The 13,667-nt window shown below is 31.0% G+C and overlaps 1 protein-coding gene across 2 annotated transcripts in view; it reads right to left on the minus strand.

The window, feature by feature from the left end:
- The window catches only part of CACNA2D1 (calcium voltage-gated channel auxiliary subunit alpha2delta 1), a 451,150-nt gene that overhangs the window by 51,523 nt on the left and 385,960 nt on the right, over positions 1–13,667 (minus strand). Inside the window, exons 16-20 of one of the 2 annotated variants that reach the window (XM_087821121.1) lie at positions 11,602–11,679; positions 9,633–9,707; positions 9,279–9,353; positions 2,434–2,490; positions 1,041–1,112 (exon numbers count right to left, since the gene is read on the minus strand). In XM_087821121.1, the coding sequence (XP_087677247.1) occupies positions 1,041–1,112; positions 2,434–2,490; positions 9,279–9,353; positions 9,633–9,707; positions 11,602–11,679 (357 nt within the window). Of the gene's footprint in view, positions 1–1,040; positions 1,113–2,433; positions 2,506–9,278; positions 9,354–9,632; positions 9,708–11,601; positions 11,680–13,667 lie in introns of both variants that reach the window. The other variant, XM_087821120.1, reaches the window with a different exon arrangement.

Consider the following 13,667-nt stretch of genomic DNA (forward strand, 5'->3'; position numbering starts at 1 on the left):
ATATTGGTCATAAAAACAATTTACAATAAATTGAAGTAGGAAAATATCAAAGTGACTTAATGGAAACAAAATTGATTTCTAAGTCGAGAAAAGAATGTACAAGTCAGAGATCTGGTTGGTGGAACTGATAAATGATATACAAGTTTCCTCTAAGAATGGAAGGGCAAACAGCACAGCTAAAGCCTGAGCAAATGGAGCTGAAATTTCAACAGACTGAAATTGATATACATTTCCCCTTCTGCTCTCATAATGGGGACTCCTAGTGATATTAAATGAGGAAAGCCACATGCAAATGAATGCTTATATTTAGATCTCAGCTACATTTTAGGAAAAGATTTGCTGAGGAATTCAGGAGAAATTATATATTTAAAAAGGGTGATATAAAAGCTTATATTAAATTTACAGGCTCAAAAGCTTCTGAGGTCTACATAGTTTTTCAAATCCTCAAATATATGAATGTGTATTTACTCCACTGATAGACACACTTCTCATATAAAGAGTCCTTCCATGTCAACGGAATGATAATAAACAATAGAAGTTTACTAAGTATTTGTACCAGTGATTTATGGGGGTAGTTGTGTTATCTCCTGATTTAATTTCAGATTTAAATTCATGGGGATTACAATATAAAGGGCATAAATAGTATACTAAGATAAATCAAGCTAGAAACAAGTAAGCAAACAAACAAAAGCTTAAACACCCAAATAATTAATACTATATGGAATCCAACAATTAGAACATCCGCATTAAATTGTACTTCCTTTTTTATAATGATAAAAATGAAGGCATAAAATATTTTCCAGAACATATTGTTAATATAAGAATACATCAAGAAGCCCAAAGCAATATTATTTTGTAAAAATTAAAGAGTTAAAAATCCTATTGAAAATACCCCTCCAGCAGAGTACCTTAAAAAATTTGTTTACTAGAGAAATCCCTGCTTTATAAATAAATATTGCTTTAATAAAAAAAGACAGATTACCAATATTTATTATTAACACATATATTTTATTTAAGAATAAGCCTGACTTAATTCTTACCTCATCTTGAGATTTAACCAGAGTTCTGAATGTTTTTTCTCCACTTTCTCCATCTATCATTTTATTGCGAATCTAAGGAACAATGAACAATTACTTAGTTGCAGGTACTAACTGAACTGATCATTAAAATATTATACCTTATTTCAGAACAAATTAAATAAAAATAGTAGGTTGGTTTTACTAGTAGTTGCTGATATTCTCTAGGGATATTCTTTTAAGAGCTACCACTTTATAATTATTATTTTTAAAAAATAAGAACATCCTTAATGAAATATTTTCAACCAGTCATTAATCTTTGAAATGTAATCAATAAAGGAGTGGCCAATTACTTTACGGGACTGAATAAAGGAAAACTGAGATTTAAGAGAGGTTAAATAATAATTACAGTTACTCAGTGGCATGAGAGTCCAAAAACCAAGCTTCTTACTATTACATGATCCAACTCTATCATGTCAAAACACTTTACAACAAATATTTAATCACCTAAAATACCCCAGCACCATGCCTTGGCCAGGGATAATTATAATAAATAATTAAATGCTATTGTACAATGAGGGAATAAAGGTGTAAAATGTGTAAAGCAAATACAAATTAAAACACACTTTGACAAGTTATAAAAGAAACATGGTGGCCTTTGCATAGATAAGAGAAGGAGTTAATCCATCTGAAAGAATCATAAAAATCTCTGCTCTGGAGTGCAAGAGCTTGGTTCAAAACCTGGCCCTGCTACTTACTAGCTGAGTAACAGGAGACAAGCCAGACAACTTAGCCTCTTTGAACCTCGCATACCATTAGTACAACAGATGTAATAATAATAATAGTACCTATTTCAAGGGCTCTTGAGAATCCATGACTGACACATAAGTACTTAATAAACATTATTATAATTAATGACTTTCCGTACCCTGAAGGAAGGCCCTCCCAGAGGAAGTGACATGCAATTTTGGTTTTGAAATAAAATAGAAATTTTCCGAGTAAAGAGTACTGAGACAAAATACGTCAGCTTCTCTACACACGCTGCCCATTGGGCGGATGACTGGTTAGATTCCCTCCAAATTTCTCTCAACTCTATAGCAATATCCTCCACAGATATATACTTTTAATTGAAATTTACAAGTTTCATTTGTATTGAAATAATTAAAATATCTCTACCTGTGGAATGAGAAAGAAATTAAGGTCACACCCAACTTAAAATATTTATTTCTTTTCATATGATCTTTTGGATGAGTGAGCCCAAGACTAGAATTTCTTAAAGACAAAAAACATCCAAATCTGTGTACATAGTACCTAAGACAGCTCTCAACACAATGAAGCTGCTCAACTCATCCCTGTGGAATGGGTGATTCCAGCATTTTACCTGAGGGCACTGTTCATGCCTGCTGATTACACTCACCTCCACTTTAATGTCATTCTCTAATTCTGCATCAAGGAAATCCAGAGTTACTGGTTCCTGTGATTTGGGGTTCTACACAAAAATAATAATAATTAAGCATATGTGACCATGTAAAATGATGCTACATATAGAATAATTCAATTCACATTTAAATATAAAATTAATCTGTAAAAGTAACTTATTTAAGGTATAAGAAACTGTTGACAAAATAATTATATAAAGGTGTAGTCTTTCATATATATATTTTAAAAATAATAATAAATAGACCAGGAATTTGAGCTTTAAGTGCAGCAAATTTAATTAATCACCAGTTGAAAACAGTCTCATTTTAAGCACTGTGTTAGATACCACATTTAGAATCATAGGTTCTGGGGGCAAATGACTTTTGAAGATCCACTCACAACTTTTTTCTTTAATTAGATGAAAAGGAGCAAACTATAGCCAGGTGGATAACATATTTAACAATATAACAAAGGAAATATGTAAATAATATCCTTTCTGATTTGTATCTATAAAGAAATTAAATGAAGGACACTATTTTAAAAACTATGTTTCAATTTGCTTAGCAAAACAAGCTCTTCTAAATATATTCTTCCTAAAGGTATTCTTCCTAAATGCATAAAGATGCAAGTCTGCTTTATGTATTTGAATCTCAGGAATTGTACATATATTTTAATAAGTCACATTAAGTACATTTTATGAGCTAAAATTTGTGGCTAAGTAATAAGAATTTTAATAAAGATGAGCTATTGTAATTAAAGTTTAACTAGAATAATAACCACTGGGTTAACTACTGTTCCCTGTTTTAACATCTCCTACCACTACTTCTTGCTGGTGTCCAACAATAAATAAAATTCAATGTGGAACAAGGAAGATTGATATATTGAAAAACTATATCAAAATAAAAGTTAGCCTGGCAAATTTACCTCATATGATATTTTAAAAATTTGTCAATTACAAAATGAAAACTCATTGAATGATTTGATAAACAAAAAAATACTGATTTCTTATAACACTTGCCAAGTAATGAACGCAACATGCCAGGGCAGAATTTCAAAGTTCACTAGAACAATAAATTCATAATAGGTGTCTATAATTTTATAGTTGCAAAATTTTAGAAACCGGATATTTATGGTTCATAAAGTAAAACCCACTAAACTATGATAATTAATTAGAGGTAATAAATACAAACTATGCTGTGTTAGTGCAAGGTCGCTGGAATTTTAATAATGTCAGCCTCACAGGCTCTTCCAAACTATATTCAGATCATCACTATTTTAAAGACTGTTTTACCCAAGACAATACCAATTAAAATGTACTGAAATTAACCATAACTTATTTATCACAAATGATAACAGATAAGTACACGTGGCATATATTAACTTAGAACAAAAAAGCCTTCCTTAGTAATTCCATTTAAACAATGAAAATTTATGGTTCTCATGGGTTTTGATGAATGAGGATTTTAAAGACAAATTTACAAAACTAATTTCAACTGTGTCTGGCAATTTCATTGAAAAAATATTCACTGCTTATGAACTCAGTATCTACAATAATGAAAATAAGTATTAGATTGTTCAATACTGACCACTGTTCGGACAGCATCTTATTGACTCAGAAGCAAATACTGATTTGTAATGTCATGTATTTCATAAGAAGAAAATAACAATCAATGCTAAACATAATTCTAACCCTTTCTTTAAAAAAAACACACACCTGAGAAAGTCTCCAACAAAAGGATACTCTATAGTTGAAAGTATTATTCAGAATTGCTTATTTAAAGTCCCATGAAATAAATTATCTTCACACAAGCACCACCATACCAGCATTAAAATTTTAATAAACTCACAGCAAAACAAAGTCAAAATAATCAAAACATAAATAAGAATATTATCTTACATGCAATGGATAATGCATAGCATGATCAGACCCAAACAGCATGCATGGAGGAGGCATTATCAGGAAGAATTGGCAATATGAAGATGATGTCCCAATCCAACATATAAGACACAGAGAAGAAAATGAAATCATAAAAGAAAAATGTCAATGAATAACTTGTACTTTTTAAATGGCAACCTGGCTGACCATTTTTTCAAAGAGCCATCATAGGAACAGTCATTAAAATATGCAAAAGCAGAATCTTCTAATAAGAAAGCACCAAGAGAGGCTTGAGAACTGGAATAGAGTTCCTCCACTCCCAATACTTTTATTTGATATTTTAAATATTTAACATTTCTCATTTGTAAAAATCTGAATATCAACTGACAGAATAACCACATAATTTGTGGAACTAAAATAAAAGGTAATGTTGTTAACAAATTTTAAATTGAAATAATTAGTAGTTAGTATTATTAAAAATACTACATACGTAGTTCAAAAAATATTCCCAAAATTCAGAAGTCTTGTGTGGTTGCTAGTTTGCCATTTGGGGTTTCCTTAAAGGAAAACAAAAATAAAACAAACCACTTTTAAGGTTGTTTATTTTTAAATTATGTCATAATATTTACATGCAATATATGAAAGTACTGCAAAAATAAAAATTTGCTAAGATGTACATGACTAAGATAATACATAGAAACATGCAAGAAGAGTAACATAAAACAATGTATCACATCAAGAAAAGATACAAGTATAATTTTAACCTCCACGGGAATCAGAAAAGATATAAAGACTGAGGCAACGACATGAAATTCAAGTTGTCATGGAACCTGAGAGCTAGAAGGGAACGGATGCTACTAATCCAGAGGATCTGCGCTTTAGAACAGCCCCGACTGGTTTAAAAACTAATCAGAAGCCTGCATTCCATCCCCAGACAAATTAAATAAGAATTTCCAGGAAATAGAGCCTGAAATTGATATATATATTTCATTTCCTAGGCAGATATACTGTGTGGGGTAGAAAACAATTATTAGTTCAATCCTGCTTTTCGGAGGAGAAAACTAAAGTACTATGGGTTTAGTGAATTATTCAAGTTTATGGTGTTGACTGTAAATGGACCCAAAATAAAACTCAGTTCTGCTAATTCATAGCTCAATGATTTCTTATCATACTACTTCTCCATTACAGATGTTCCTCGACTTATGATGGGGTCACATCCAAAAACAAACCATTATAAATTGCAATTATTGTAAGCTGGAAATGCATTCAATACACCTACCCAATGGAGCACCGTAGGTTCGGCTAGCCTACTTGAAACGTGTTTAGAACTCTTACCATTACCCAGTATCGTGAGACAGTGTCCCCCACATATTGCTGCTAGCCCAGAAATAGATTAAATGCAAAATTCAAAATACAATTTCCACTGAATGCATACTGCTTTTGCACCATTGTAGAGTCAAAAAATCGTAAGTCGGAGCATCGTAAGCCCAGTGCCATCTGTATTATGTCACCAACTTTCTTTTTAAAGACATGATAAGCTTACATATAAAACCTGAAGCCATATTGAACTTTTTTTAGAATTCTAAAATTCTTTTACTAAACTATACTAAACTTCAGGAAGTATCCTTTTATATTAATTATTTTGGGGGTACTTAAAGAAATATGCATACATATAATAAAGTTTAAATTTTGTTGCCAATAGAGAAAAAGTTTTGCAATGAGTTTCCCAAGCAATAACAATTCACAATGTTTATTTGTAATTTTAGAGATCTTTAATTAGTTGAAGGGAAATTTCTCTAACTTCTAATCTAAAAATACACTTTTAGAAATTAAAAAAAAATTGCTTAAATTCTATGGCTTATAGAAACTACTACATCAGAATTCTATTTTTTTTTTTTTTTTTGCCACTTAGAAGTTAATTTTACAAACAAATTGTTAGGATTACATGGATTTGACACTAATTTCACAATATTTAATAAATTTATCTTTGGAAGCCATATGATCGTGATTACGCTGATTGTTAACATCATTATTACATCATTTGCTAGCAATTTTTAGTTAAGCCAATGCATACCCTCTGCCATCATTAATAACACTTTGCTCCAGCTTACTGAGAAAGGATGCTCATCCCCACCTCATGCTCTGGAAGCTTGATGTCAGGAAAGGCGGCATTAATCATATGCTTTTAGAAAGAGAAGCTTAATTTCAACTCTGATTTAGCAAATTTGAAGTCATTGATCATTTCATTCAGTTACCTGAACATTGGGTCTCCTTGTTCTGAAATTAATTGTTGGTATACCTACACCAATAGGCTAAAGCAACAGAAAGATGGTAATTCATCACGCTACATCTCAACACAGGGAAGGGTTCTGTCCTATCAACAATTTTAGTTAGATATTTCCTTGATCAAAAACAGGTACCATAGAGTTGATGAAGAGTTAATAAGTAAAATGAAAGTTTAAAAATATGTTTAGTAAATAAAAAACTATTTGTTTTGTTTGTTTAGTGAAATGACTGTTAATAATATACTTTTTTCCTAGGAAAAAAGTGAGGAAGGGGGAAGTGAGAAAGACAACTCAGGCAACTTTCACGCTGATTAAAAAAAGAAAAAAGGAATTTATAGAATTTATGTAATTCAAATGTGTTAAAATAGAAATATTATAGGATATTAAAAAGTCTTAACCCTTAAAATTTGTGCCTTTGTTTTCTTAAGTGATAGCAAATGTTACATCTGTGGAACTAATGGAGAATTCAGACATAACACTATAGATTTATTGTACATGTTGACTTCTAAAACATAGAGTATGTGCAATTTCCTTTACAATAAATATCTCTTAAGACTGATAAAAGTGAGTTATCTAATATGTATACCTAATCTGATTATTTCAATGAAACTAAGTGGAAAAAAATTAAAATGAATTTTGAAATAATATAAAACAGGAGACATAAAATTAGACTTTGACCTTGTTAGATGGTTATGGGTACTATGGAACCTAACATTATTTTCCTTTGTTTTTCTATTTGTGAAATGCTGATGAAAAAGTTAGAATTAATTTTGTTAGTATACCTGCTGTTACCATATTGGTCTTTTGTATTCATCAATTTCTAAAAAAACTTGTCTTACACACTGTATTACCCTTTCATGAATTTCTTGTAACTATCTGTATAGCACACACCATCACCCACAATATAGGAATCATAATGTTTAACCTGCCGATAAGAATTCATAAAAAAAAATAGATTGATTGTTCAACAATATTTATATTTAATGGTTTCTAAAATAATATTTTCATAAATGCATTCTGTTGCATACTTGCTTTTAATAATTTCCTATGTAAAAATATGAAAAGCTGGCCCAAATAGCAATAAAAACAGTAATTAAATGTTTTCTACATAAAAGTTGTTTATTAGGAGAACACAGAAAAGGGGAAAATCTTTTTCAAGCTATTAGGTGTAACTGATGGATTTTTATATATACTTCATATGTGCATTATTCCCATTATTCTTTTTTATTAGTTTGTCTACAATATAGTTTAGTTCCTCTTGGGGAAGGGATTAAGACCTACAATCATAAAAATAGGGATCCTTCATTCCCTCAGCACATCGCACTGTTACTGCTTTTACATCACTTTAGTTATGGTAACATAATTTAAAATACACTGGATATACAAAACCCAAAAATAATATCACTTTTTTTTTTAATCTTAAAAATAGTTTAAAAGATAAAAATGTTCACCATGCAAAATCATAGATTGTTTAGACAACCATAAACAAATCTTTTAAAAGGAATTTAACATGACATGTTTATAAAGAACTCTGATAGATTAATAATCATGTGAAAAATGTCTACACCACATGTATAATAAAATAAGAACTTTAAAAATAATGCAGGATTTTCAGCAGCTACATTAGATTGTAAGTATTTAGATCATGATGAACTGCATGGAAATAAGTTCCAAAGTGAGAAAAATTAGAATAGAGATTAATTATAAACATTTATTATGTTTTTGCATTCAATATCAATGGTTCTTAGTTAATTTGAACAATATTTAAATGACTCAGTGTATGTGTGTGTGTGCGCACATATTTGTGTATGTCCTAAAATATCACTCACATTAAATATCCATGACTGGGGAAGAGAGAGTATTATGCCTAAGTCTACATGTATTTCCCTCCAGCATCTGTTTAAAGTATCTTCAGTATCACTGTCAAAATTAACAACTTAAAGATGTGTATAAAGTGCAATTATAAGATTTTATTAATTTTTACTTCTAAATAAGTAAATTTCACCCTGTGAGCATTAATGGAAAGTAAAATAAGTTGGATGATATATTTAAGAATATACTTTATATCTTAGAAAAACAGACATTAAGATTAGGATATTTTTTTAATCTACTAAATTTTATCACTTCCCAATAACTCGCTGATTAATAAACACATCCCATTTCTGTAGCCATGGAGTTTTACTTATTGAACTGCATACGTATTTTTACAAGTCTGTTCATAAGTAGGGGAAAAAAAACCACTCTTGGAGATGAAGGGGAGAGATAGTTACCAGAAGAAAAGGGCCATAGAAAATGTGGCCTACGCATTTATCAGGTTCACACCAGGATGTGGAATCTCCTTCACTATATACAGCCTTAAACAAAGTCCCAAGTAGGATGTGTGGAACTCAGGCACAGGTGGTGTTAATGGCTTTCTTTAAGATCAGCGTATTTGTCACCTTAATATTAGATAGCTAAACTGGTAAGAGAAAATGGAAAGTGCTTTCACACTTTGATATATTATAACCTGTGGTCTTGTTATCTATTAACAATCATCAACAACTGTTATCTATTAATAACGTTCTTTTCTATTTAGTGCTATGTAGTGAATTTTAAAATGCATTTTAAAATGACAAACCTATTAAGAACATTAATCATTAATTTTACAGGACACTAATCACTGTAAACAAATTATATACATACCTTTGGCTGAAGATTTGGGTGTAATAAAACATAACCATTAGGATCAATTGCAAAATAATAGCCATTGGGGCACAGCTGGAAACAAACAAACAGCAACAACAATAAAAAATATTTAGATAGAGATCCCTAAGTCACAATCAGAAATCCTCATTTTTTAAAAAAATCTTAAATACATATTTTAAAACATGAAGAAGGATAACATGGTATCTTTATTTTTTAAGGATCCTTATAACATTTAGTTCCTTCACTAATATAACCGTACATATTTTTGTGTTATTTAATGCTTACAGACAAGTTAAATTAGCACAGAGTTTTAAAACAGAAGAGATACCAAAAGTGTATACTGCGTCTTACTGTAAAACGTGGTGTTAGTCTTTTAATATCTTCCAAAGAGACATCAACTCCCATCACACCAAGAATCAGCTGGTTCTATAAGACAGCAAAAAGGTAATGTGTTTTATACCAAAAATTTACATATTTCTACACAATTATTATATTATTCATCCCTTTGCTTGACATTGGTTGTATGCCATACTAGCTCAAATTATATATATATGGTCATATATACATGGGTGAGGCATTTTTGGTATCAATTTACAATGATTTGCAGCTTTGATTGTTTTCCTACAACTTTATCATTTATTATTTAGCTGAAAAAATAATATCTTGTTGACTGAGGTTAAAAAATTCAAAAATATATGAAAATTTTTACTTGGTACTCCTTGTACATATTATTACTGTTATTATTTAATTTACTGCTACTGTGCAGTCAGCAGCTGTGAGTGTCCATGTATGTGAGTGTAGGCTGACTTTGTGGTGTACCACGATTAAGAAATCACAAAAAATGTCTAGCTTACAGATGTTGGGCAATATGGAATGAGAAAACTACAGATTTTTGCTATTGATAGTATCTGTGTATTTGTAACTATCCTGAAAAGTATGTGACTTTATTGGTAATAAAGCAGCAGAAATTCTCAAAACACTGTTTCTGCTTGCCACTAACTTCCTATAAATACCAAGGAATGGGCATCATAGTTTGAGTTGTAAGTCAAGGAAGCTGTTTGGCAAACCGTTACCATAATATTCTATGGGACATAAAAGTGGAAACAGCGTTAAAAATTAGAATCAGGAATTTTTGTTTTGAATAGAATTATATAAGTTATAAAGTAAATTGAAATGTTATGAGGAAAATTATAAAATCCAGTCTATAGTTATTGTAAGAACTCTTCAAATTTTGTGTAGGTGCACAGAGAATGATAAAGATATGTTAACAACTATTCTGTCTTCCTGTGAAACAATCCTAGTTTAAGTGAAATCTCAAATTAAAGCAATCCCTTATACAGTCCATTTGAGGAGATAGAGAATGACTACTTTGTGAGTTATGATATTATGAGCCACGGACATTTAAGATTGATAATGGGCTTCCAAAGAGGAATGACCAATGTTTTCTGTGGCTACATTATTAAAATAAGGAACTCAAATAAAATTTATAATAACTAAACAAACAATGCTTAAGTGCCATAGGCGTCATTATACCATAAACTGGAAATAAATGTCCCTCAAATCAAGAAGGTCAACCAAACTGCAAAATGAATATTCAGTATTCTCAGGCATTCTTAAATTCCTTTTGATGCAAGCTAAGAAATAAGAATACAACCCTACTTTTATAAATCAAAAGTATTTAAAAAGTAAGAAATGGAAATTAACAAGTACAAGATACATATTTTTCAGAACTTTCAGAACTTTAAGTGGGTAGCATTTTATTGCATTGACAATATACCGGTGCTATAGAAGTAAAAGATTTTTACAAAACTCATGTATTTTTTCTGAAACTTAAAGAGAAAAAAAGGAAATTATTTTAATAGACCCTTGAGTTACATGATTATTAAAGAAACAATTGTTTGAATGGGAGTTGGAGGAGGAAACAGCTCATTAAATATACCTATGGACACCTGAGACAAACATCATCATGATTTTGTTTGGATTTTCTTTCTGAACTCCATGAATATCTCTGATGCATTTTTAAAAATGTGCACACAATAGTACTGCCCATTTATCACATAATTACTCCCAGAGTCTGAACTTGTGTTCTCATCAGGTCACAGTGAAATAGGGTTAAGCTAAATCCTATCCCTGGGGAAACAAGAGAGCTTGCATTTCCGTTTCCCAGGTGGTTATCACTTAAGCAGCTGTTGCCTTCTACTTCCGGCCTCACAGTCGCTTACACTGTATGTACTTCCTTATAGAAGTATCTTATCCACATTGAGCTTCAACGTCATAGTTTATCAGTTATTATTATTAATTTTATCAATTAACTTTTAACCTTTAAGTTTGTCTTATTTTCAACTTGGCCGGTTATATTGAAGACCGGAAGAGTTCCAGTAATGACAAGTCCCAGTTCCTAAAAATAGATGCAGAGAGAAAAGGCAAATTAAAATTACAATTTAGACTCTGTCATATTGCATTATTTTTCTATATCTGACACTGCATTTTATATTATATTAAGAGACACAAAAAACTACTAATAGATTTTGAAAGATCATTTTTCAAACAAATCAATGAAAATGTCTTAGAAATAATCAAGATCTATTAGGCAGCTATTGAAGTATGTGGCATCCAAAATATTCCTCTACAAGAGCATTGCAAATAACCTAAAATTTTAAAAAATCAACTGACACTAAACATTTCAGTAATCCTGACTTGCCACTCTTTTCTTTACAGTGATAGTTCACCTAACATCACAGGCCTCCATGAGCACAGTGATACTAAAATATTATGTACTTCAAATGATTTCTTTACCTTCGTTCAGTCTTAATTTTGTAGCTTAATTCTTAACTTTTTTCATGTCTAAGCCCAAGGCTTCATGCTAATCACAAATGTGTAGCAGGATAACATTATGGACTGAAGGAACATGTTATTGATACTGCATTTCTGGGATATTCTTGGTAAATGCTATGCTGTTCAAAAGAAGCAGTATTGCTTCTAAATACCCTCCAAAATGAGTGAAATGATGTAGACAAAAAAACTTCAAGCATGAAATATGGAAGACTAGTCCTGAAGCAGTTTAGTATAGCAATAATAAATCAGTATGTAGATAATGTCATATATTAAATGAGTCCATGGATTAGTCCAAATGAACTGATTTTCAAGTCTGAGGTTGCCTTTCTTTATTACTGCCATCTGCAACATATATGTGTGTATACACACACACACACACACACACATTCACTATTTCATGTCAAACATCATTTTTAACAAAGCCACGTTTTAAATAATTTTGAATTTGTTAAGCTGAGAAAATTAGTGAATCTCAGTGAAAATATTATTGAATCTTCTTGTGAATAATAACCCTAAATCCAGTTCTCACAACCCCTGTTCTCATTCCAGAAACACCATGGTCTCGTGGAGAAAATGTCTTAGGCTATGGTTTAAAATTGTGCATGTGGGAAGGGCAAAAACAATGGAAACTGAATTAAGTGAGGAAGGACAATCATTGAGAGGCTCTCAGGAGGACAAGATACCAAATTTGGGGGGACAAATAAAATTAAGGAAACAACTGCACATAGCTGGGTGCATGGTGATGTACATATTAGCTTTCTATTTAGTCCTAAGCAAGAACACCTGGCAATGAAACCATCCTTAATTAAATATGCAAATTAATATTCACAATGAAAATGTTTCACCTCATTAAAGTCAAGATAATAGATAACTCATAAAACTAGCACCCAAAAGATAATTTATTAAAGATTCCTTTCAGTAAACTTTCTATTTGAGTTATAATGTATATGCATAGTTTAATACATGCTAGTACAGTATAAGGTAAAGTATATATGTATATAATCTTTTTCTTTGGATCACTTTTGCATTTGTATAGAATCCTTGAATTGGCTTATAAATATTGTAATGTGTTCTAAAATGAAATACTAGAGTAATATATTAAATAAATTCACTGCTAAACTCATTGGTGCCCAACTTTCATTTTCCCCCCCTCATTTATAAAGCAGACCAAAAAAATTGTAGCATATTCCTTGACACTGTGCAAGTCTCTAGAGAATTAAAAAGAGCAATAAAACAAGGTTTCTGCTTTCCTGGAATTTGACGTTCATTTTTTAGAGCCGAGCTCTTTTTCCCCCCGCTTTTTTTTAATATAAAGAACCTCACTCTATCTCCAAAATAAAATGTACCCTCCACAATACTGTCCCAGCCTTGTTTCTGTCCTGATCTCATTATCTCCAAAAGTGACTGAGGTATCATTCCTCGGGACTTCTGAAACTTTCATACTGCACCCCTGTGTGTTTCACTGCTCATCACCAATTACAGCAACTGAACCTGATGTCATAAATGTCTTCAACCTACCCTACTTCATCCCCAAATATATGGCTCCTTTCT

The sequence above is a fragment of the Miniopterus natalensis genome, chromosome 10, assembly GCF_054644295.1.
Source record: "Miniopterus natalensis isolate mMinNat1 chromosome 10, mMinNat1.hap1, whole genome shotgun sequence".
NCBI classification, from domain to species: Eukaryota; Metazoa; Chordata; class Mammalia; order Chiroptera; family Miniopteridae; genus Miniopterus; species Miniopterus natalensis.